This window comes from Mobula hypostoma, chromosome 1 (genome assembly GCF_963921235.1).
Source record: "Mobula hypostoma chromosome 1, sMobHyp1.1, whole genome shotgun sequence".
NCBI lineage: Eukaryota > Metazoa > Chordata > Chondrichthyes > Myliobatiformes > Myliobatidae > Mobula > Mobula hypostoma.
Window position 1 is genome coordinate 194,296,932 of NC_086097.1, and position 26,593 is coordinate 194,323,524.

Here is a 26,593-nt window from a genome sequence, read left to right on the forward strand (position 1 = left end):
GCTAAGCAGCTTCATGTGCGGCACCTTGTCAAAGGCCTTCTGAAAATCCAAGTGCGCCACATCTACTGCATTTCCTTTGTCTACCCTGCTTGTAATTTCCTCAGAAAATTGCAGGAGGTTAGTAAGGCAGGATTTTTCTTTCAGGAGACCATGCTGGCAATGGCCTATCCTGTCATGTGCCTCCAGGCATTCTGTAATCTCATCCCTAACAATTGATTCCAACAACTTCCCAACCACTGATATCAGGCTAACAGGTCTAGTTTCCTTTCTGCCACCTCTCACGCTTTTTAAATATCACAGTAACATTTGCAATTTTCCAGTCATCCTGTAAAATGCCAGAATCTATTGATTCATGAAATATCCTTTTTAATGCCTCTGCAATCTCTCCAGCTGCCTTGTTCAGAACTCCAGGGTGCATTCCATCAGGTCCAGGAGATTTATCCACCCTCAGACCATTAAGCTTCCTGAGCACCTTCTCTGTTGTAATTTTTACTGCACATACCTCACTTCCCTGACACTCTTGAATGTCCGGTATACTGCAGATGTCTTCCACTGTGAAGATTGATGCAAAATACGCATTCAGTTCCTTTGCCATCTCTGCATCTCTCATTGCAGTATCTCCAGTGTCATTTTCTATTGGTCCTATATCTACCCTCAACTCTCTTTTGCCCTTTATATACAGGTTTCCCCCGCCATCCGAAGGTAGAGCGTTCCTATGAAACGGTTCGTAAGCCGAAATGTCGTGAAGTGAAGAAGCAATTACCATTTATTTATATGGGAAAATTTTGTGAGCGTTCGCAGACCCAAAAATAACCTACCACATCATGCCAAATAACACATAAGACCTAAAATAACAGTAACATATAGTAAAAGCAGGAATGATATGATAAATACACAGCCTATATAAAGTAGAAATACTTTTCCACAATCATTACTGAACTGTTCTCCATAGCGAAAATCTCACGCAAGCGCCGTCGGCAGAAAATCTCACGCAAGCGCTGTTGGCAAGAACACTTTCTCCAGTAACCTTTAAGCTATGAAGCTGCCAAATCATACCAAATAACACGTAAAAATACACAGCCAATATAAAGTAGAAATAATGTATGTACAGTGTAGTATCACTTACGGGAATCAACAAGATAGCTTGCCGAGTACACGGATGATGGTGTGTTAGATCGAGTCGTCGTAGGTTGGGATGGTGCAGTGGCCCCCACCCTCCAGGCCGCTGAGCGATACATTGCCGCGAAGCATGCAGGAATGCAGCAATAGCCGGGAGGCACACAGCACACCTTTAAGAAAAAAGCCGAAATTAACAAGCTAATTAATTAGGTGCCACCCAACACATAGTCGGCCCAGACCAGTGTTGATTTCCGACTGCGTCGTCTCTGATCTGGGCCGACAATTACTTGTCGGCAGCACCTAATTAATTAGCATGTTTATTTCGGCTTTTTTCTTAAAGATGTGCTGTGTGCCTCCTGGCTACCGTTGCATTCTCCGCGAATCGGTATCTGTCCGTGGCCTGGGGGGTTGGGGTGGTGGGACACTGGGGTGTCATCTCGTCATCGTCTTGTTTCCATTAGAGCAGGCAGCTCATCTTCTTCTATCTCTGCCCGCCTCGATGTCGAAGGTTGAGGTTCGTCGTCTACTGTGGCTGATGTGGAAGGCTTGCTTGACTGCTGAGCCTTGCGCATTTTTCTATCACACAGTTCTTTGTAAGGACTCAAACCATCCTGCAAATATCCCCTAAACCGATGTACCCTTTCAAAATTAAAGTCATACTTTATCATTACTCATTCGTCTGTTTCGATTGTTATCCTTTTTTCTTCCAATTGCATCAGCTCTTCATCTGTCAGTTCTTGGTCATGGGATGCCAAAACCTCTTCAACATCATGTTCGCCAGCTTCCACAAGCCAAACTCACGTTGTCCTTACTTTGTTCACCATGATCAAAACACTTAATTATGTCTAGTTTTACGCTAAGTAACACCCTTACGAGCTCTTTTAGGCTCTTCCGATACCTTAGAACTCATCTTGCAAACGGCTGCTCACAGGCACGAGTTTAAGCAAAGCCGGCGAGAATCCAGGGGAGAGCGGCTGCTTGGGGCGCGCGCTGCATTTTATCGCGCGCTGATTTTTTATCACGCGCTGCTTTTTTTTTCGTAACAGTGAAAACACCTTCTGAAAGCGAAAACAGGGTACTAATGTAGGTCTTTTGTAACAGTGTGGTTTCGTAAAGCAAACCTTCGAAAAGCAAACTTAAAAAAGCTTTTAGCATCTTCCCTCCCACCTCACTTTCCACAGGGATTGCTCCCTAAACCACTCCCTTGTCCACTTGTCCCTCCCCATTGATCTCCCTCCTAGTATTTATCCTTGCAAATGGAACAGATGCCATACCTGCCCCTATACCTCCTCCCTCACCACCATTCAGGGCCCCAAGCAGTCATAAGAACATAAGAAATAGGAGCAGGAGTAGGCCATCCAGTCCATTGAGCCTGCCCCGCCATTCAATAAGATCATGGCTGATCTGTCCGTAAACTCAGCTCCATCTACCTGCCTTTTCCCCATAACCCTTAATTCCCCTACTATGTAAAAAATCTATATAACTGTATCTTAAATATATTTAGTGAAGAAGCCTCAACTGCTTCCCTGGGCAGAGAATTCCACAGATTCACCACTCTCTGGGAAAAACAGTTTCTCCTCATCTCTGTCCTAAATCTTCTCTCCTGAATCTTGAGGCAAAGTCCTCTAGTTCTCATCTCACCTACCAATGGAAACAACTTTACTGCTTCTATCTTAGAAACATAGAAAACATACAGCAAAATACAGGCCCTTCGGCCCACAAAGCTGTGCCAAACATGTCCCTACCTGAGAACTACCTAGGCTTTACCCATAGCCCTCTATTTTTCTAAGCTCCATGAAGCCATCCAGGAGTCTCTTAAAAGATCCTATCGTTTTCACCTCCACCACCGCCGCCGGCAGCCCATTCCACGCACTCACCACTTTCTGCGTAAAAAACTTAACCCTGACATCTCCTCTGTATCTATTTCCAAGCACCTTAAAACTGTGCCCTCTCGTGCTAGCCATTTCAGCCCTGGGGAAAAGCCTCTGCCTTTCCGCATGATCAATGCCTTTCATTATCTTGTACACCCCTATCAAGTCACCTGTCGTCCTCCGTCGCTCCAAGGAGAAAAGGCCGAGTTCGCTCAACCGATTCTCAAAAGGCATGCTCCCCTATCCAGGCAACATCCTTGTAAATCTCCTCTGCACCCTTTCTATGGTTTCCACGTCCTTCCTATAGTGAAGCGACCAGAATTGAGCACAGTACTCCAGGTGTGGTCTGACCAGGGTCCTATATAGCTGCAACATTACCTCTCGGCTCTTATCTATCCCTTTCAAAATTTTCTATTTTTCTATATGATCCCCTCTCATTCTTCTGAATTCCAGAGAGTATAGTCCCAGGCGACTCAATCTCTCATAGGTTAACCCCTTCATCTCTAGAATCAACCTGGTGAACCTCCTCTGCACTGCCTCCAAATCCAGTATATCCTTTCTCAAGTATGGAGACCAGAACTGCATACAGTACTCCACGTGCAGCCTCACCAGTACCCTGTATAGTTGCAGCATGACCTCCTTCCTCTTGAGTTCAATCCCTTTAACAATGAAGGCCAACATTCCGTTTGCCTTCTTAATAATCTGCTGCACCTGCAAGCCAACTTTTTGCTATTCATGCACAAGCACTCCTAATTCCCTCTGCACAACAGCATACTGCAATCTTTCACCATTTAAATAATAATCTGCTCTTCTATAATTCCTTCCAAAGTGGATGATCTCGCATTTACCAACACTGTATTCTATCTGCCAGACCTTGGCCCACTCACTTAACCTATCTATATCCCTCTGCAGACTCTCCACATCCTCTGTACAATTTGCTTTTCCACTCAGTTTAGTGTCATCAGCAAATTTTGCTATGTTACACTCAGTTCCGTCTTCCAAATCATCAACGTAAATGGTATACAGCCGCGGGCCCAGCACCGAACCCTGCGGCACACCACTCACCACTGACTGCCAACCGGAGAAACACCCATTTATACCAACGCTCTGCCTTCTATTGATTAACCAATCCACTATCCATGCCAATACACTTCCTCTGACTCCATGCACCCATACCTTAATTATAAGTCTCTTGTGCGGCACCTTATCAAACGCCTTCTGGAAATCAAAGTATACAACATCCACCTGTTCCCCTCTATACACTGCACTCATTATGTCCTCAGAGAGCTCCAGTAAGTTTGTCAAACAGGACCTGCCCTTTCTGAATCCATGCTGCGTCTGTCTAATGGACCCACTTTCTAAAGGTTTCGCTATTTCTTCCTTAATAACAGTTTCAAGCACTTTCCCAACTACAGATGTTAAGCTAACTGTATGTTAGGCAATACTTCACCTGTGAAGGGGTCAACAACTGTATCCAACACTCCAGGTGTGGCCTGCTGTATATCAGGTGATACCCGACATAGATTGGGAGACCACTTCATTGTGCACCACAAAAAGCAGGAATTCCCAGTGGCCACCCTTTTCAATTCTACTTCCTATTATGAATCCGACATGTCAGTCCATGGCCTTTTCTCCTGCCAGGGTGAGACCATACTCAGGATGAAGGAGCAACATCTTGTATTGCGTCTGAGTAGCCTCCAACCTGATGGCATGAACATCAATTTCTTGAACTTCTGGTAACTGTCCCTCCTCCTCTCCTTCACCATTCCCCATTCTCTTTCCCCTTTCACACCTTGTCTTCTCACCTGTCCATCACCTCCCTCTGGTGCTCCTTCCTCTTCTCTTTCTTCCATGGTTTTCAGTCCTCTCCTATCAAATTACCCCTTCTCCAACCCTTTATCTTGTTCAACAATCAACTTCCCAGCTCTTCACTTCACCCCCACCACCACCCCCAACCTCTCGGTCATCTGCTACCTTGTACTTCTTCCTCCCCTGTCTGACTTCTCTCCTTCTTTTCCAATCCTGATTAAGGGTCTCAGCCCAAAACATCAACTGTTTATTCTTTTCCACAGATCCTGCCTGGTATGCCTGAGGACCCGTGACTCCGCCTTCAGAGCAGGCGACAAGGCAGCCCTAACAACAGTGAGGGCCAAACTGTCCCGGGCCATCAGAGAAGCAAAGCGTGCACATGCCCAGCGAATCCACAGCCAATTCCAGGATAGTGGCGAAACGCGGTGCATGTGGAAGGGCATTTAGGACATCACCAACTACAAGACACCAACACCTGCCTGTGCTGGTGATGCCTCCCTCCCAGATGCCTTGAACAACCTCTACGCTCATTTTGAAGCGGAAAATGATGTGGCGGCGAGGAAGACCACCCCTCCTCCAAATGACCAGGTGCTGTGTCTTACCGTGGCCAATGTAAGGAGAACCCTGTGCAGGGTCAACATGGAAGGCTGCTGGACCAGACAATATTCCTGGCAGAGTGCTTAGAGATGTGTAGACCAGCTAGCAGCGATGCTCACTGACATCTTCAATATCTCCCTGAGCAGTGCCGTCGCTCCTACGTGCTTCAAGGCTGCTACCATCATCCCTGTGCCGAAGAAGTCTACAGTGCTGCCTCAACGACTACCATCCCGTTGCACACACATCCATCATCATGAAGTGTTTTGAGAGACTGGTCATGAGGCACATCAAGACCCTGCTGCCCCCCTCACTGGATCCCCTGCAGTTCGCGTACCGTCCCAACCGTTCAACAGACGGCGCCATTGCCATCACCCTCCACCTGGCCCTAACCCACCTGGACAAAAAAGACACGCAAGTTCAAATGCTGTTCATAGACCTCAGTTCAGCATTCAACACAATCATTCCTCAGAAACTGACTGGAAAGCTGAGCCTACTGGGCCTGAACACCTCCCTCTGCAACTGGATCCTACACTTCCTGACTGGGAGACCCCAGCCAGTCCGGATTGGAAGCAGCATCTCCAACACCATCACACTGAGCACGGGGGCCCCCCAGGGCTGTGTGCTCAGTCCACTGCTGTTCACTCTGCTGACCCACGACTGTGCTGCAACACACAGCTCGAACCACATCATCAAGTTCTCATCAGCGAGAATGATTAGTCAGCATACAGAGCGGAGGTGCAGCGGCTAACAGACTGGTGCAGAGCCAACAATCTACCTCTGAATGTGAACAAAACAAAAGAGATGGTTGTTGACTTCAGGAGGACACGGAGCGACCACTCCCCGCTGAACATCGACGACTCCTCCATAGAGATAGTTAAGAGCACCAAATTTCTTGATGTTCACCTGGCAGAGAATCTCACCTGGTCCCTCAACACCAGCTCCATAGCAAAGAAAACCCAGCAGCATTTCTACTTTTTGCGAAGGCTGAGAAAAGTCTGCCTCCCACCCCCCATCCTCAGCACATTCTACAGAGGTTGTACTGAGGGCATCCTGAGCAGCTGCATCACTGCCTGGTTCGGAAATTGCACCATCTCGGATCGCAAGACCCTGCAGCGAATAGTGAGATCAGCTGAGAAGATCATCGGGGTCTCTCTTCCCGTCATTACAGACAATGACACCACACGCTGCATCCGGAAAGCAAACAGCATTATGAAGGACCCCGCACACCCCTCATACAAACTCTTCTCCCTCCTTCCATCTGGCAAAGGCACTGAAGCATTCGGGCTCTCACAACCAGACAATGTAACAGTTTCTTCCCCCAAGCCATCAGACTCCTCAATACCCAAAGCCTGGACTGACACCAACCTACTGCCCTCTACTGTGCCTACTGTCTTGTTTATTATTTATTGTAATGCCTGCACTGTTTTGTGCACTTCATGCAGTCCTGGGTAGGTCTGTAGTCTACTGTAGTTTTTGTGTTGTCTTATGTAGTTCAGAGTAGCTTTTGTATTGTTTCATGTAGCACCATGGTCCTGAAAAATGTTGTCTCATTTTTACTGTGTACTGTACCAGCAGTTATGGTCAAAATGACAATAAAAAGTGACATGACTTGACTTGATGCTGAGTTTCTCCAGCATTTTGTGTGTGTTGCTTTGGATTCCCAGCATCGGCGGATTCTCTGATGTTTGTTAAACTGATACAAAGAAGACTACCTACAATTTGGAATCTTGAGCACACATGGCTTCAAAGCATTTGTCATTCACAATGCAACTTAACTGGGGCTGTCCATCACTGTTCTTGTTTTGCAAGAGTCTGTTTCAATACCAAGTACTATGGTCAGTATCAGGAAATAAGTAGAATTGTCAAGTATCTTTCACTTCAACAGCCTCAAGTAACTTTGCCTGCCTGAAGGTAGTTAACATTAAGATTTTAATGTGTACAGCTTCATACTTTCACCCCTGAAAAAACTGACTATTTCTTGGTCTGTTATTGTAAAGGATGGTCTGAAAACTTTATAACAATGAGGAAAATTTGCAATTATATTGCATCTTTTACATCACCTTCAGGTGCTTAAATATTTCTGTCAAGAGACTGCTATTGTTATGCAGGAAAAACAGAAACTTTTTTGTGATAACTAAAATCACAGTTGTAGGAACTTATTCCTGTCCATTTGAAAATGAATCCCCAACAGTGCAGCATTATAACAATACTACACCAAAGCATTAAACTAGAATTCTGCAGTCAAATCTGGAGTGACACATAAACCCAGAACCTTTTGACTCTGAGACTAGGCTATTATCAAGTAATTCAGAACCTTTACTGCTTTTACCAGACATTGATTTTACCACCCACCCAGGTACCCGAGAATGCTATCACTGCACAGAACAGTATTACTTACATTAAACTTAACATTGTAATAAACAATTACACTGAAAGACCATCAAGTTCAATTCTGATTGGCTAATTTCTCTTCCCTGCTCCCTCACTTACTGCGGGCAATGAATCTAATTATGACTATTGAATGTTTCAGCTCTTTTGCTAGCGGTTCAGAATATTTAAACATATTTTAATAGAATTCTGCCCTGTACATACTGCCATGACAACAGCTTTTGACATAGTGTCACAGTAGTTAAACCATAACAGAGAATGACTTTGCCACCAAAGCTGGAACTGGAGATTTCTCAAAAGTTTTACAAAATCTTAATATGGAGCTATTTTAAATGACTATTCGAAGATGATTTAATAAGCCACCCTATAAACCCATTCATATGTTAAAGTACAACTTTCAATATAAAAATGTGGATAAAGTTAATGATGACATTCAATGGTAATTCTATACTTACCACAGCTATTTGGACTTCACCTCCAGTGGAAAATACATCACCTTCATGGTCACCATAAAGCAGAAAACGAACTATGCTTCCATAAATTATTGGCACTGTTTTAACCGTCTTAACCTGAAAATAAGTTGAAGTCTTTCAAGTTAATTCTACATAACTTTTAAGATTTTAGACACAGAGCCAGAGTTATTCAGCACAGAAACTGACCCTTCAGCCACCACATCCATGTCGACCTTTTGCCCATCTACACTAACCCCGTCTGCCTGCATTTTCTGCAAGTAGTTAAACACCATTCAACCAAAATTGAAATATTTTATTGTCAAAAATAAAATCATCTTTTCATCTACAATCTTGTAGGTGCATCTTTTGTCACAACACGAATGTGAAAAACAAAAAAATACACCAATACCTTAATTCATTCCAAGAACAAGATGCATGCTACACAGCACAGCACAATGTGAACAACTTTTGAAACGCCACACTGTGCATGGATTTTATTGATTTATCTCTTTCTATTCTTGATATAATTAATATTGATCAATGAAAGAAATTTAAGTCATGAATAACTAACAATGGCATCTTGCATCATTGCAATTAAGATAAATAACAATTTATACAAACATAATACATTTTTTTACAATGAATATTCAAGTACACTATTAGCATAATGTTCAAAAAGAAAAAGAAAATTAATTTACTGCCCTACCATTCTTTTTACCCATTCTGAAACCAGCCTACACAAATTTCAGATGTTCTAGGTTTAAAACACCCCATACCAACCTCAAATATCCATCTCCTGGTAAATAACTGGAAAATAAGGACTGATCCAAAGACTTCAAAAAATCTTCAATTTAAGTCAATATTATTTTAATAACCCAAGATTGCTAGATTTATATAGATATTAATTTGTACAAATAAATTTCCTAAATGAAATGTTATAAAATAATCCCTTAATAGATAAAATTGTTTGTAGAAAAGAAGTTTCAGTGCCTCTGTTTCCTTCGGAGTTTGCCAAGGTTTGGCATGACATCTAGAACTTTGACAAACTCTATACATGTGTGGCTGGCTATACTAACAGGCTGCATCACAGCCGGGTATGGAAGCACTGATGCCCTTGAACGGAAAATCTTACAATTAGTAGGTGAATCTGGCCTAGTCCATAAAGAGTAAAGCCTTCCTAACTATTGAGTACATCTACACAGAGCATTGCTGCAGGAAAGCAACATTCATCATCAAGGACCCCCCCCCCCCCCAGTCATGTCCCTTCTTACTGCTGTCATCAGGAAGGTGGTACAGGAGCTTTAGGACCCACAGCACCAGATTCAGGAAGTTATTACCCCTCAACCTTGAACTTTGGCTTTTGAACTAAAGGGGAAAACTTCATTCAACTTCACTTGCCCCATCACTAAAATGCTCCCATGACCTATGGACTCATTTTTAAGGAATCTTTATCTCAGGTTCTCGAGATATATATATTTTAAAAATTAATCAATCAACTTATTTATTTATTTTTGTATTTGCAGTTTGTTGCCCTGTATGCCCTGTTGGCATGGTCTTTCATTGATTCTATTATGGCTATTGGATTTATTGAGTATGACTACAAGAAAATGAATATCAAGGTTGCATACAGTGACATATATTTACTTGGAACTTCTAAGGTGGGTGCTCAACACTAAGTAGTGTTTCTATTGTTGCTCTCAAAAGCAAGTTAACAACTTAAAACATGTTAGTGCCACTTCAATTGTTCTGATAGATGTCCTTAGAAAATAATTATTAAAATAAGCATCTCAACTGCGAGATTCTACCCACAATTCTCCTGGCTAAACTTGCAGTCCAAAGGCAGCTTCATGACAACTAGGCAAGAAACTTAAAATTAATTGATAGATTAAAACACAAGTCAAGTGAACATACTCCTGCCATCATACCTATATTAAGGAATAATAAATATTCTTTACTTAGCAAAAGCAGAATCTTGAAAATTAAGACTACTTACAGAAGAGGAAATCGCTCAATAAAGCGTTTTAACTCTAACTGTCCCATTTTTTTATCCAGTGCCTTGATCACTATAAGGCAACATTATCTAGTTTGAAAACACAAAACTACATATTCCCAACGAGCTAATGGAATTTTCTTATTAAATATATCCTTCACTAGCATTTTTAATTGTTAACCTGTACTTTCAAAATCAAAGAAATTTTCAATGTATAAATGGCTTACCATTTGTGCTGCTTTAAAGATTTTACCATCCCATTCAATTGCCGCATATACAGCCCAAGGACTCTGCATACGTTTTGATGGCAAATCACTTCTGGTGATTGTACCTTTGTAAGAGCTGAATTTTATTTGTTTGTCATATTTCTCATGGCACTCCTTAAGCCACATGGCAAATTCTCTGTCTATCTTCATCCTCTGCTCCTGAAAGGGAAATTTGGGTTACACTTCAAAAATAAACAAAAAAAGAAATTCAAACAGCAAGCAAGGAAAAAATTATTAAATTGGACATTTGAAAACAAGATCATTGACAGAGACTAAAGACCCAGTATTGGGTTATAAATGCAAATAAATCTTTAAAAACTCCTAAAAATATATATATATTTTAAAAAAGACAATGTAAGAAATCATGAGTAAATAGAAAAATGCTGGAAACATTCCGGTGAGGCAGCATCCTTAGAAAATGATATCAGGTCATAGGTTCAGGTCCTCAGTGAAGTTGGGCTCTGTTAGAACCTCTGACCTGAAACAATGATTATTTCTCTTTCTACACATGATGGCTAACCTGCTTTAGAGTCTTAAATTATAGAGCACTACGGCATAGAAATAGGTCCTTCAGTCCATCTAATCTATCCAGTGTTCTGCTTCTGGCCCTATCACTTTCCAGTTCAATAGCGAAAACATTACCTAAAGGATTTCACAGTTGTAAATTTCTGAGGAATAATTAGTGAACTGTTTCTTCCTGAGGAGGCACACACAAAAATAGGGGCCAAAGAAAGCAAATAAGTAATGCTTCCATGGTGTCATTTCAAAAACTAAGCAGAATTTATGAAGCAAATCAGCTGCATGTTCTAAAATACTAAGTTCCTCTAAAACAACATTTGCATAGGATTTAAGAGCAAAATGTCCTTTGTACTAATTAAATACCTGACAACCTTCAGAAAAACCATAAATTAAAACAGTGTAAATTAAACTAATAAAGGGTTACAGATCTTAGCCTTCAGTAATTAAAATATTTAATAGAAAAAATATATGTGCATGGCTAACTGCATGCAACTCAGGTATCAGCTCGATGAAGATCCCACTCATTGCTGCTTTAATGCTACAAGTCAAAACATCTACCTATGCTGTTATAAAGAGTATCCTAGAACCAAGGAAATGTTTCCTGGTCCACTTTCAGTAGACTGCCTCATTTCGGAATTATTTTCATTAGTCTGCTTCATCACATCAAGTTCATGCTTGAGACTCACAAGATTATGCTCTGAAGCAATCTACCTAGATAAACATTTGGTTATATCATAAAGCAGAATCTCTGTCTCTCCTCTGCTATGCCTAGATTTATTCGCAGTTATAGCATAAACTGCCAAGGCAAAATTTGAGGAGCCTGTACAATTTTTATTACAAATATGTGGGTGGTGATGCTTCTACACACTGTTATTACAGAGAGCAGCAAATAGTGATCTATACTAAAGTGGCCATTTTTTTTGGTACACCTGCTTGATAATGCAAATAGCTAATCAGCCAATCATGTGGCAGCAACTCCATGCATAAAAGCATACAGACATGGTCAAGAAGATCTAATTGTTGTTCAGAATGGTGAAGAAATATGATCTAAGTGACTTTGACCATGGAATGGTTGTTAGTGTCAGATGGGATGGTTCTCAGAAACTGCTAATCTCAATAGACAATAGGTGCAGGAGTAGGCTATTCGGCCCTTGAGCCCGCACCGCCATTCACTATGATCATGGCTGATCATCCACAATCAGTACCCTGTTCCTGCCTTCACCCCATATCCCTTGACTCCACTATCATTAAGAGCTCTATCTAACTCTTTCTTGAAAGCATCCAGAGAATTGGCCTCCACTGCCTCCTGAGGCAGAGCATTCCACAGATCCACAACTCTCTGGGTGAAAAAGTTTTTCCTCAACTCCGCTTTAAATGGCCTACCCCTTATTCTCACATTGTGGCCTCTGGTTCTAGACTCCCCCAACACCAGGAACATGTTTCCTGCCTCTAGCGTGTACAATCCCTTAATCTTGTATGTTTCAATCAGATCCCCTCTCATCCTTCAAAATTCCAGTGTATACAAGCCCAGTCGCTCCAAACTTTCAACATATGACAGTCCCGCCATCCCGGGAATTAACCTTGTGAACCTTCGCTGCACTCCCTCAATAGCAAGAATGTCCTTCCTTAAATTTGGAGACCAAAACTGTACACAGTACTCCAGGTGTGGTCTCACCAGGGCCCTGTACAACTGCAGAAGGACCTCTTTGCTCCTATACTCAACTCCCCTTGTTATGAAGGCCAACATGCCATTAGCTTTCTTCACTGCCTGCTGTACCTGCATGCTTACTTTCAGTGACTGGTGACAAGGACAAACAACTCGCGGATACCTCCTCTTATTTACCCCTTGATCGTGACCCCACTAAGGAGCACCAGGCCATTGTCTCCCACACCATCACCGACTTTATCTGCTCAGGGGACCTCCCATCCACTGCTACCAACCTTATAGTTCCCACACCTCACACTTCCTGTTTCTACCTCCTACCCAAGATCCACAAACCTGCCTGTCCTGGCAGACCTATTGTCTCAGCTTGCTCCTGCCCCACCGAACTCGTTTCTGCATACCTCGACACGGTTTTATCCCCCCTTGTTCAATCCCTTCCTACCTATGTTCGTGACACTTCTCACGCTCTTAAACTTTTCGATGATTTTAAGTTTCCTGGCCCCCACCGCTTTATTTTCACCATGGATGTCCAGTCCCTATATACTTCCATCCCCCATCAGGAAGATCTCAAAGCTCTCCGCTTCTTTTTGGATTTCAGACCTAATCAGTTCCCCTCTACCACCACTCTCCTCCGTCTAGCAGAATTAGTCCTTACTCTTATAATTTCTCCTGTGGCTCCTCCCACTTCCTCCAAACTAAAGGTGTAGCTATGGGCACCCGCATGGGTCCTAGCTATGCCTGCCTTTTTGTTGGCTTTGTGGAACAATCTATGTTCCGTGCCTATTCTGGTATCTGTCCCCCACTTTTCCTTCGCTACATCGACGACTGCATTGGCGCTGCTTCCTGCACGTATGCTAAGCTCATTGATTTTATTAACTTTGCCTCCAACTTTCACCCTGCCCTCAAGTTTACCTGGTCCATTTCCAACACCTCCCTCCCCTTTCTAGATCTTTCTGTCTCTGTCTCTGGAGACAGCTTATCCACTGATGTTTACTATAAGCCTACTGACTCTCACTGCTGTCTGGACTATTCCTCTTCTCACCCTGTCTCTTGCAAAAACGCCATCCCTTTCTCGCAATTCCTCCGTCTCCGCCTCATCTGCTCTCAGGATGAGGCTTTTCATTCCAGGACGAGGGAGATGTCCTCCTTTTTTAAAGAAAGGGGCTTCCCTTCCTCCACTATCAACTCTGCTCTCAAACGCATCTCCCTCATTTCACGTACATCTGCTCTCACTCCATCCTTCTCCACAAGGAATAGGGTTCCCCTGGTCCTCACCTACCACCCCACCAGCCTCCGGGTCCAACATATTATTCTCCGTAACTTCCGCCACCTCCAATGGGATCCCACCACTAAGCGTATCTTTCCCTCCCCCACCTCTCTGCTTTCCGCAGGGTTCGCTCCCTACTCGACTCCCTTGTCCATTCGTTCCCCCCCATCCCTCCCCACTGATCTCCCTCCTGGCACTTATTCTTGTAAGCAGAACAAGTGCTACACATGCCCTTACACTTCCTCCCTTACCACCATTCAGGGCCCCAAACAGTCCTTCCAGGTGAGGCGACACTTCACCTGTAGTCTGCTGGGGTGATATACGGCGTCCAGTGCTCCCGATGTGGCCTTCTATATATTGGCGAGACCCGAGCAGACTGGGAGACCGCTTTGCTGAACACCTACGCTCTGTCCGCCAGAGAAAGCAGGATCTCCCAGTGGCCACACATTTTAATTCCACATCCCATTCCCATTCTGACATGTCTATCCACGGCCTCCGCTACTGTAAAGATGAAGCCACACTCAGGTTGGAGGAACAACACCTTATATTCCGTCTGGGTACCCTCCAACCTGATGGCATGAACATCGACTTCTCTAACTTCCGTTAATGCCCCACCTCCCCCTCATACCCCATCTGTTATTTATTTTTATACACACATTCTTTCTCTCACTCTCCTTTTCCTCCCTCTGTCCCTCTGACTATACCCCTTGCCCATCTCTGGGTTCCCCTGCCCCTTGTCTTTCTTCCCGGACCTCCTGTCCCATGATCCTCTCGTATCCCCTTTGCCAATCACCTGTCCAGCTCTTGGCTCCATCCCTCCCCCTCCTGTCTTCTCCTATCATTTTGGATCTCCCCCTCCCCCTCCCACTTTCAAATCTCTTACTAACTCTTCCTTTAGTTAGTCCTGACGAAGGGTCTCGGCCTGAAACGTCGACTGTACCTCTTCCTAGAGATGCTGCCTGGCCTGCTACGTTCGACAGCAACTTTGATGTGTGTTGGATGAACAAGGACACCTAGATCTCTTCGTACTTCCCCTTTTCCTAACTTGACACCATTCAAATAGTAATCTGCCTTCCTGTTCTTGCCACCAAAGTGGATAACCTCACATTTATCCACATTAAACTGCATCTACCATGCATCTGCCCACTCACTCAGCCTGTCCCAAGTCATCCTGCATTATTTCAACATCCTCCGCACATTTCACACTGCCACCCAGCTTTTGTGTCATCTGCAAATTTGCTAATGTTACTTTTAATCCCTTCACCTAAATCATTAATGTATATTGTAAATAGCTGCGGTCCCAGCACCGAGTACTTGCGGTACCCCACTAGTCACCACCTGCCATTCTGAAAGGGACCCGTTAATCCCTACTTTTTGTTTCCTGTCTCCTGGGAATTTCACGCATAAGTCTCTAGAGTTTACAGAAAATGGTCCAAAAAACAAAATACACCCAGTAAGCATTAGTTCTGTGGGTAAAAACACCTGGTTAATGAAGAGATCAGGAGAAAGGCCAGACTGGTTCAAGTTGACAGGAAAGTAGCAGTAACTCAGATAACCACTTATTATTGGCCTACCATCCTAACAGGTCAAAGGCTGATGCCATTTAATTGGCTCTTCACTCAACCCTGGAACATCCGGACAGCAACGATGCATGCATCAGGAGGCTCTTCATTTCTTCACCATTCTGACTCATTGACTACAGCTCAGCAATCAATATTATCATCCCCTCAAAACTAATCAATAAGCTATGTATATAGGCCTCAACCCTCGTGCATCTGAATCTTCAATTACCTCACTTGCACATCCCAGTCAGTTTAGACTGGCAAAAACATCTCCTCCACAATCTCCATCAGCACAGGTGCACCACGTGGCTGGGCACTTAACCCCTGCACTACTCGCTTTATAACAACAAGGCTAAGCACAGCTTTAATGCCATATTTAAGTTTGCTGACAATACTACCGCTGTAGGCCAAATTAAAGGTGGTGACGCATCAGCATATAGGAGGGAGATTGAGAATCTGGCTGACTGATGCTACATCAACAGCCTCTCACTCAATGTCAGCAAGCTGATTATTAACTTCAGGAAACTGGAGTCCTCATCAGGAGATCAGAGTGGAAAGGATTAGCAACTACGCTTTTTTGGTGTTAGTATGCCAGAGGATCTCCCCTGGATCCAGCACAAAAGTGCCATCACGAATAAATCATGGAAATACCTCTACTTTCTGAGAAGTTTGCAAAGATTCCACATGTCATCTAAAACTCTGACAAATTTCCATAGATACATGGCAGAGAATAAGTATATTGACAGGTTGCTTCCTGGTATGGAAACACCAATACCCTTCCTTGAATGGAAAATGCTACAAACAGTAGTGGATACAGCCGAGTTCATTACGGTAAAGCCCTCTCCACCACTGAGCACATCTGCATGGAACACTGTTGCAGGAAAGCAGCATTTGTCAAGGACCCCACCATCGAAGCCCTATGCTCTCTTCTCATTGGACCCACCAGGAAGCTGGTATAGAAGTCTCACAACCAACAACACCAGGTTCAGGAACATCTATTACCCCTCAACCACAATCTTAAACCAGAGGGGATCATTTCACCCAACTTCACTTGCTGCATCACTGAACTGTTTCCACAACCAATGGACTCACTTTCAAGCACTGTCCTATTGGGTTAGGGCTTTCATTGATTCTATTGTGTTTCTTGTATTTATTGTGAAGGTCCACAAGAAAATGAATCTCAGTGTTGAATAGGGTGACATATATGTAATTGGATAGTAAATTTACTTTGAATTTTGCTATTACTGTGGTGTGCAGAAGTTGAAGACCACGAACATACACTCAGTGGCCACTTTATTAGATACAGAAGGTACCTAGCAAATTGGCCTCAGAATATATAATGAAACTAAACAACAGGGTGACCCGTTGGGGCACCCTTTGAGAAAAGGGTAGTGCAGTCTGATGTGACCAGAGAACATTAAATTTTCCTGAATGCTATTGCTATCTCTTTGATTTGGAAATTGAAGAAGAAAAACTCAGCTTATTAAAGAAGAAAGACGCATAGCAAGACAAATATGTGACCAGAATGAACATTAAATATCCACGAAGTAAATTTGAAGGAATTGGGCTTGCTGGGTCGGGTCTGGAATTAAATGCCTGATGTAATGATGGATTTAGCCTTGAATAATCACAGAAGGATTCCATCGATTCCTAGTTGGAATGACTTCTTTAGCACCAAAGGATGTCATTTGGAAGAGGCAACTGTATTGTCTGATGTTCTTCCTGAACTCATTTGCAATAGGTTCATCATTGCTGTACAAATTGAGGAGTTCATTAGGTAGAGGCTGCAAATTGCCTAACCCGACCTTTCCCTTCACGCAGCAGAAATGTGCGGTTTCTCCAGTGAATAGGAAGGCACGACATTTTGTCATCGAACCAACATCAGCAGAAATGTGACGGCACGTGAGTCATGCATTTTGCTTTGCTCTTTCTCTGTCGAGGTATTGTTGTCGAAAGCGGCCACGGTCGTCTTCAGCAACTCTCGCAATAATTACTTTGTGCCGCATATTCTCGAGTTGATCTTTCCTTTTCTCCTCTGTCTCTTCCTCTCTCCTCCTTCTCTGCCTGTTATTGTCATTCCGGAGTCGCACTGCCCTTTCATCCTTCATCCCTTCATCTCTTCTACCATTTGTTCTTTCTCTCTGATCCTGGAGTCATGCGGTCCTGGCCTGATCGGATTCTTGTTCTCTCCTCCATCTGTGCCTGTTGTTGTCATTTTGGAGACGTGCATGCCTGTCCTCCTCCGTCTCGTCTTCTCTCATCTTTCTTGTCCTGACTCTTTGATCCTGGAGTTGTGCGGCCCTGGCCTCATCTGATTGTTGTTCTCTCCCTCTTCTTGCCGCTTCCCGACCACCTTTGGCGTCATCTCTTGACCATAATGTTGCCCTTCTCTTTCCACGCAGCATAATTCGGCTATCCATATATTTTTACCCTAATGCTTGATAGAAGATAGGAAGCAGTAACACCAAAGCCTCCAAACTGCTGAGGCTGGCCGTGCGCATGCATTGGGCTGTGGCGTCGCGGTCTCCATGGAAGGTGGAAGCGGCTCTGTGAGCATCGTGAGGCGCTGCTGAGGCTGGCCGTGCGCATGCGTCGGGCGGTGGCGTCCCAATTTCCATGATGGCCGATTGGGTCTCAGGTGAAAGGCAACCTGTTAATTTTTGGCGAATGAGCAATTTTATACGAATATATAACCCCGAACTTTGCCTGCATTCTGTAAGTTAACACATTTTAATTCGATTTAACCAAAAAAAAAGTGCTGGTGTATTGCACCGTTTGCGCTAATTGGAGGTCACAAACAGACAGACAGAGCATGAGAGTTTTAGTAGTACATAGATTGTGTTTTTTGCTGTGTGTATGTTTTTAACTCAGAAGGCTGAAAAGCAGGACTTCCAGGGTGGTTATCTCCAGTTCGCTTCCAGTTCCTCGTGCTGGAGTGGGCAAGAACAGGGCAAGAATGGATCTGAATGTGTGGCTGAGGAAGTGGTGCAGGAAGCAAGAATTTATATTCTTGGACCACTGGGGTATGTTTCGGGGTAAGGCTGAATTGTACAAAAGGGACAGGTTGCACCTTAATAAGCAGGGCACCAGCATTCTGGCAGGCAGGTTTGCCTCTGCAACACGGGTGTGTTTAAACTAAGTTGTGGGGGGGGAGGGGACCAACTGGAAATATAAGGATGGAGATAAAGGGAAAGTGAGACTAAGAAAAGTTAAGAAAGACAGTAGAATCAACAGAGCAGAAAGCTCAAGAAGGGATCGTACAGTATGGCCAAGTGAAATAGGAATTGATATGGGAACTGAGGGGAGTAATGAATTAAAAATATTATATATGAATGCACATAGTATAAGAAATAAAGTAGAAGAGCTTGAGGCACAGTTGGAAATTGGTAAGTATGATGTTGTGGAAATAACAAAGACATGGCTTCAAGTGGACAGAGCCTGGGAAATGAATATTCAAGAGTATACGTCCTATCGAAAGGACAGACTGATGGGCAGAGGGGGTGGGGTGGCTCTGTTGGTGAGGAATGATACTCAGTCCCTTGCAAGGGGGGACACAGAATCAGGAGACGTAGAGTCAGTATGGATAGAACTGAGAAATTCTAAAGGTAGAAAGACCCAAATGGGAGTTATCTACAGGCCCCCAAACAGTAGTCTGGATGTAGGGTGTAAGTTGAATCAAGAGTTAAAATTGGCATGTCGCAAAGGTAATGCTACAGTTGTTATGGGGGATTTCAACATGCAGGTAGACTGGAGGAATCAGGTTGGTACTGGACCCCAAGAAAGGGAGTTTGTGGAGTCCCTCTGAAATGGATTCTTAGAACAGCTTGTACTGGAGCCTACCAGAGAGAACGCAATTCTAGATTTAGTGTTGTGCAATGAACTGGATTTGATCAGGGACCTCGAGGTAAAGGAGCCATTAGGAGGTAGTGACCATAATATGATAAGTTTTAATCTACAATTTGAGAGGGAGAAGGGAAACTTGGAAGTGTCAGTATTACAGTTGAACAAAGGGAACTATGATGCTATGAGGGAGGAGCTGGCCAAAGTTCAATGGAACAATACCCTAGCAGGGATGACAGTGTAACAGCAATGGTAAGTGTTTCTGGGAATAATGTGGAAGGTGTAGGATCAGTTCATTCCAAAGAGGAAGAAAGATCCTAAGGGGAGAAAGGGGAGGCCGTGGCTGACAAGGAAAGTAATGGACAGTATAAAAATAAAAGAGAAGTAGTATAACATAGCAAAGACCAGTGGGAAGCAGGAGGATTGGGAAACTTTTAAAGAGCAACAGAAGGTAACTAAAAAAGGCAATACGTGGAGGAAAAAATGACGTACGAAGGTAAACTAGCCAAGAATATAAAGGAGGATAGTAAAAGCTTCTTTAGGTACGTGAAAAGGAAACAAATAGTTAACACCAAAATTGGGCCCTTGAAGACAGAAACAGGTGAATTTATTATGGGGAACAAGGAAATAGCAGACGAGTTGAACAGGTACTTTGGAACTCTCTTCACTAGGGAAGACACAATCTCCCAGATATAATAGTGCCCAAAGGATCTAGGGTAATGGATGAACTGAAGGAAATTTATATTAGGCAGGAAATGGTGTTGGATAGACAGTTGGGTCAGAAGGCTGGTAAGTCCCTGGGACCTGATGGTCTGCATCCCAGGGTACTTAAGGAGGTGGCTTTAGAAATCGTGGACGCATTGGTAATCATTTTCCAATGTTCTATAGATTCAGGATCAGTTTCTGTGGATTGGAGGGTGGCTAATGTTGTCCCTCTCTTCAAGAAGGGAGGAAGAGAGAAAACAGGGAATTATAGACCGGTTAGCCTGACGTCGGTGGTGGGAAAGATGCTGGAGTCAATTATAAAAGATGAAATTACGACATAGCTGGATAGTAGTAACAGGATTGGTCCGAATCAGCATGGATTTACGAAGGGGAAATCGTGCTTGACTAACCTTCTGGAATTTTTTGAGGATGTAACTATGAAAATGGACAAGGGATAGCCAGTGGATGTAGTGTACCTGGACTTTCAGAAAGCCTTTGATAAAGTCCCACATAGGAGATTAGTGGGCAAAATTAGGGCACATGGTATTGGGGGCAGAGTACTGACATGGATTGAAAATTGGCTGGCTGACAGAAAACAAAGAATAGCGATTAACGGGTCCCTTTAGGAATGGCAGGCGGTGACCAGTGGGGTACCGCAGGGTTCAGTGTCGGGACTGCAGCTGTTTACAATATATGTTAATGACTTAGATGAGGGAATTAAAAGTAACATTAGCAAATTTGCCGATGACACATAGCTGGGTAGCAGTGAGAAATGTGAGGAGGATGTTATGAGAATGCAGGGTGACTTGGACAGGCTGGGTGAGTGGGCAGATGCATGGCAGATGTAGTTTAATGTGGATAAATGTGAGGTTATCCACTTTGGTGGTAAGAACAGGAAGGCAGATTATTATCTATTATCATCAGATTGTTTTACTATTTATTGTTATGTTTATTATTTAGTGTTGCATTTGTTATGTTATGATTGCACTGCCCCTGAGAAGCGCTGTCTCATTCTGCCCTGCAAAGCTGATGTATGGTTAGAATGACAATAAAGTTTTTTGAATCTTGAATCTAAATGGAGTTAAGTTAGGAAAAGGGGAAGTACAACGAGATCTAGGTGTTCTTGTACATCAGTCACTGAAAGCAAGCATGCAAGTACAGCAGGCAGTGAAGAAAGTTAATGACATGCTGGCCTTCATAACAAGGGGAATTGAGTATAAGAGCAAAGAGGTCCTTCTGCAGCTGTACAGGGCCCTGGTGAGATCACACCTGGAGTACTGTGTGCAGTTTTGGTCTCCAAATTTGAGGAAGGACATTCTTGCTATTGAGGGAGTGCAGCGGAGGTTCACAAGGTTAATTCCCGGGATGGCGGGACTTTCATATGTCGAAAGATTGGAGCGACTGGGCTTGTATACTCTGGAATTTAGAAGGTCGAGAGGGGATCTTACTGAAACATATAAGATTATTAAGGGATTGGACACGCTGGAGGCAGGAAGCATGCTCCCGCTGATGGGCGAGTCCAGAACCAGAGGCCATAGTTTAAGAATAAGGGGTAGGCCATTTAGAACAGAGTTGAGGAAAAACTTTTTCACCCAGAGAGTGGTGGATATACGGAATACGCTGCCCCAGAAGGCTGTGGAGGCCAAGTCTCTGAATGCTTTCAAGAAAGAGATGGATAGAGCTCCTAAAGATAGCGGAATCAAAGGTTATGGGGATAAGCAGGAACTGGATACTGATTGTGGATGATCAGCCATGATCACATTGAATGACAGTGCTGGCTCGAAGGGCCGAATGGCCTACTCCTGCACCTATTGTCTATTAACCATTCTGTTATATACAGAGTTTATGGGTATTGGCTTAATTTAATAAATTAATACATGTCCAAACTCAGATGAATGCAAGACTTGGACAGTAATAGTGTTCACATGGAATTGCTACTACTCCATTCAATGTGTTATTATGCACACCTTATCTTTCATCTTTGTAAAATTTAAACCCAAATCAATTTCATGAAAAACTTGCCTCAGCATCAAAAAATACTTCATTGTCTAGTACTCTGCAGTTGACTGGAGAGTTGACTCTACACTGCTGGGTATCCTGTTGCAGCTTGCTTGGCATCTTAAATTGAGAAATATTGATGTTGATACTCAAGGATCCTCAACACAAAGAACAAAAAATTACTTGTATTTTAATTTTCTACACTGTTAATGAATTATTCAACCCATAGTGTCCATAGTGGATTGCACATCCTATAGACGGTTTGCACATCATCTCAGAAGGTGGAGATCCAAAGCTTCCCATCTCAGAATAACTTCTGTAATGCCTGCCAAATTAATGCTTTTCAACATTCTTTTGCCCTCATACTTACAAACCCTTCCATAGTGACACCAATGTAATACCAGGGAAGTGGGAACTCAGGAATTATTTGGTCAGAGAATTATAAAATATCACTGAACCGCAATATAGGATGCGAAAATATAAGAAATTAAGATGGCCCAAGTGACAAAACAGTTCAAATATTCAGGTTTACCAGTTAGAAATAGTATCCCATGAAGCCCCTCAAGCCTGATCAGCCACCAAGATAATGGCTTATCTAACCTTTGTCCTCATTCCATAACATGGAACTTCACTTGTCAAAAGCCCTTAACCTTCAAAAATCCCCAATAACACAGAACTAACATTCTCTGGGATTCGGCATTCCAGCAGTCCCGTTAATCACTCCAATGAATAAAAACCTTGAGTTCTGTCTATGACCCATTACCTTGACTTCATGCTTCCGAGTTCGACCTATGATTACCAAGGAAAATATCTTCTGGGCATCTACCCTGCCAAGCCCAATCCGAATTGCAGGCTTCAGTGAGATTCTCCCAAAACTCCAAAGAAAAAGCTAATTCTATGCAGTGGATCAGGCCTCTCAGTCCCTTCAACCTACGATATCATTTATGAAAGCCGAATCTGAATACACCCTCAACACCATAGTCCCTTACTCTCCACACACTTTTCACCGCCTTGCTTTCCAATATCTAAATATTTAACTCTGCCTTAGTAGTCAAAAATTAATTCCATCACTAAGGCAAAACGCTCTGAAGATTCAGGATCTTATTTGACTTGTTTTGAATTCCAAGATATTCGAAAGCCTAGCTTGTCTGACCTTTAACTGCAAGGTAACCGGGCTCTTTTATGTATCAGATTCATACTTCCTTATATCATAGGAAGCTATTTTAACTCAAGTCCACACTAGCTATTGGAACAATTCAATTCCTTTAATTTCTCAAGTAACCCATTTAGTGAACAATATTCCAGATGTTTCACCAATGTAACTAATACAAAACATCCCCACATTTGTATCCAATTACCCCTGTAGTATACTATAACTTGTTATCTTTCATAATTCCCTGCTGCAGCAGTCTTTTGCCCTTCATGGATCAGGGCATGCCAATTCCTGCGCACATCTCAAAACTCTGTAATAACCTACCATTGAAATAAAATGCATCTTTATATTTTTTCTGTTAAAATAGATCATTTCACATTTTCTTCATTTTTATTTGCAAGATCTTTGCCCACTCACGTCACCTACCAATATCCTTCTGCAGTTTCTCATGCCCTCTTCGTAGCTCGTTTTTCCATCTGTTTTTTTGTGCCATTAGCAAATTTAGCAACCATATCTTCATTCCCTGCTTCTAAGTCACTCACAAAATTTGAGGCTGCAGCACCCATCCCATGGCACACTATTCAGTACATCCTCCAACCAGAAATATATCCATTCATGTTTCTGTTAGCAAGACAATCGCCTAATCCACCCAACATTACCTTCTACATCAAGAGTTTTTAATGTTTTACAATAATTCTTGAGTAACTACCTTATCAAACATTTTTTGGAAATCCTTGTATATCATAGGCTCCCATTATCCACAAAACATCACATTATGCCCTGCTATCAAGGTAGTTAATATCGTCTAATATTCTCACTATTACTTACTATAAGCCATCCATAAATTCATGTTACCCACACCCCTCTTTTTTTGCATAAAGGAATTACGTTTTGAGATCTTCCCATTTAATGGAGCTTTCTTTATCAAGGGAATTTTGGAAAATTAAAACAATCTAACTACCTCATTACACTTCTGATTTCCTAAGATAATGTAGCTCCAACAGTTTGCTCGGTATCACTTCCCTGGTGTTTGTAATGTACACTTTCTCTGCGATTTCCTTAAATTCCATTTTGGTGTCCCCTCCCTTTGAATTTTTCTCAGTTACAATGCACACATTTTCTATAGATGCTGCTGACCTGCTGAGTTCCAACAGCATTCTGAGTGCATTACTCTGGATTTCCAGCATCTGCAGAATCTGTTTTTCTGTATTCTGAAATTCTCTTGGATGTCTTCTAGCACATCTCAGATTACCAAAAATAGCTGTCTCCAAACATAATTTAATATTTTAACATTGAAATAATACTGATTATGCATTCTCCCAAGAGGATAACTACATATTTCTCATCATCCACTTCCCCCTCCAAATCACTAAATGTCATATCCCTCCACTTGAGCATTTTTCATGACCATCTGTAATCTACTATATCACAAGCTATAATCTACTTGTTTGGCCCAAATCTTTAATTTTCTGACTAGAAAAAGAAATTGACATATGTCTGTATGATAATAAGTTATCTTGCCCATGCAACTTGTCAAAATCTGAGTCTGATGGGTTGGGAAAAAAAACACACTGCACACAATTTAACCAAAAGTAATACTATTTAGTACAAATAAAAGCATACTTATCCATCTCTAACCAAATAAAGAAATTTGGTTTATTACCTGGCCATTCACAACACGTGTGAAAAGTGTGTTCTTGTCCTTCAACTTCAATTCCAAATCCATAAACGTCAACTTGTTGGTGCTGACCTGAAATTTATCATTGGTGAAAAGCACACCAGAGATCCTGTTGAAACATTCCAGTGCCACAAGTCCTCTTTTCTTGGGGGGTGCACAAAACTCAAAACTAAAAAGCAAAGATTATTGACTTGAATTCTTTTAGAGTCAGAGTGTACCATAGCACAGAAACAGGTCCTTCAGCCAATCTAGTCCATGCTGACATGTTTCTCTATTGCACTTCTACTTTATTGTATTTTATTTTCCTATAAGTGCCTAAAAGGAACTAAATTTCAAGATACTATATAGATAATTTGACAATAATTTGACTTTTCTGCCTAATCCTATCTTCCCACACCCAGACCCTATTATTCTATACATCTCTTCTCCATGTGCCGATCCAAATTTCTCTTGTTACAATGGAACCCACATCCATTACCTCCGTCGGCACCTCATTCCAAACTCTCACCATCTTCTAAGTGAAGAAGTTCCCCTTAAATATTTCACTTTTCACCCGAAAAATATGACCTCAAGTTGGAGTCTCACTCAACCTTGGGAAAAAGCCAGCATGAATTTACTCTTATACTTACACATATGGATAAATACCAGCTGCTAGGACTCAACACTATGCTCCCCTAACTTGATCCAGATTTGACTTGGCACTGATACTTAAGTCTAAAGTCTGGTTTTAAAATTTGAGGGTTAAAAAGAGAGCAGAAAAGCCTGATGACAGATTTTGCCCCATTTAAACAACTTGAAAACTTCATTACAAAATGAAGATAAAACATTCAGCAAATGTGCCCCAGCGCAAGGTTGAGGTTAAGGTTTACACAGATATACATTATGCATTTCTTATACCCTAAGTTATACATTTCTTCTGGTAACTGATTCATCAACTTCAAACAGCATATGTACCCATAGAACATGTAAATTATTCAACGCCAATAAGACAGTTAAACATGAAGTCACAAAAACATATTGACTTTACCCAATTACTTGAATTCTCTAAAGTACCCTACGATCAGTATGTTAATTATCTTCTAACAGCTTCACAATTACAGATGGTATTAGCCTGCTTTCCACCTCCTTTTATGTGTAAAGGTGCTACATTTGCTATCTTCCCATCTAATGGAGCCGACCAAATGCAGGGAAGTTTGGAAAGTGGCCAAATACAAATATGTTATCATCCGAGTGATGGATTAAAATAATCTAAAGTAATTTATCTTAGATATCCTATCCTACGTGTTAAAAAAGTTGCAATTCTGTATGAGTGGTAGGATTGAAAATTAAGATCAAACTATCCCATACAGGTTATAACAGTACCTAAAGAGTGGCTAGCTAGTTCCAAAAGCAAGGAAGTAGAATCCAGTTACATTATGGATATCAATAATATGAGCCTTCAAAATCCAAGACAGGACATAAATACCTCGTCTTAAAAGAGTTACAACTATCACACACAGTATTACTGTAGTTTATCCAATGAACAACTAGGTAATAATTAAGCCACACAGTTTTGGTCATGTGTAAATAGACTGGACAGTTGATTATTACAATCTGAATGCCTTGACAGCAGAATGGGACAAATATTATTTGGTTCTTGATCACCATTCAGTAACCTTCTAGCTGAATGCAACAAAATAGTACAACACAGTGTAACAAAAATAACTGGCATTAACA

The 26,593-nt window shown here is 42.3% G+C and overlaps 1 protein-coding gene across 2 annotated transcripts in view; it reads right to left on the reverse strand.

Moving 5' to 3' along the window:
• The window catches only part of smchd1 (structural maintenance of chromosomes flexible hinge domain containing 1), a 173,149-nt gene that overhangs the window by 107,486 nt on the left and 39,070 nt on the right, over positions 1-26,593 (reverse strand). For both annotated transcript variants that reach the window (XM_063062435.1, XM_063062426.1), the window contains exons 12-14: positions 24,863-25,046; positions 10,454-10,651; positions 8,240-8,353 (exon numbers count right to left, since the gene is read on the reverse strand). In XM_063062435.1, the coding sequence (XP_062918505.1) occupies positions 8,240-8,353; positions 10,454-10,651; positions 24,863-25,046 (496 nt within the window). The remainder of the gene's footprint in view (positions 1-8,239; positions 8,354-10,453; positions 10,652-24,862; positions 25,047-26,593) is intronic.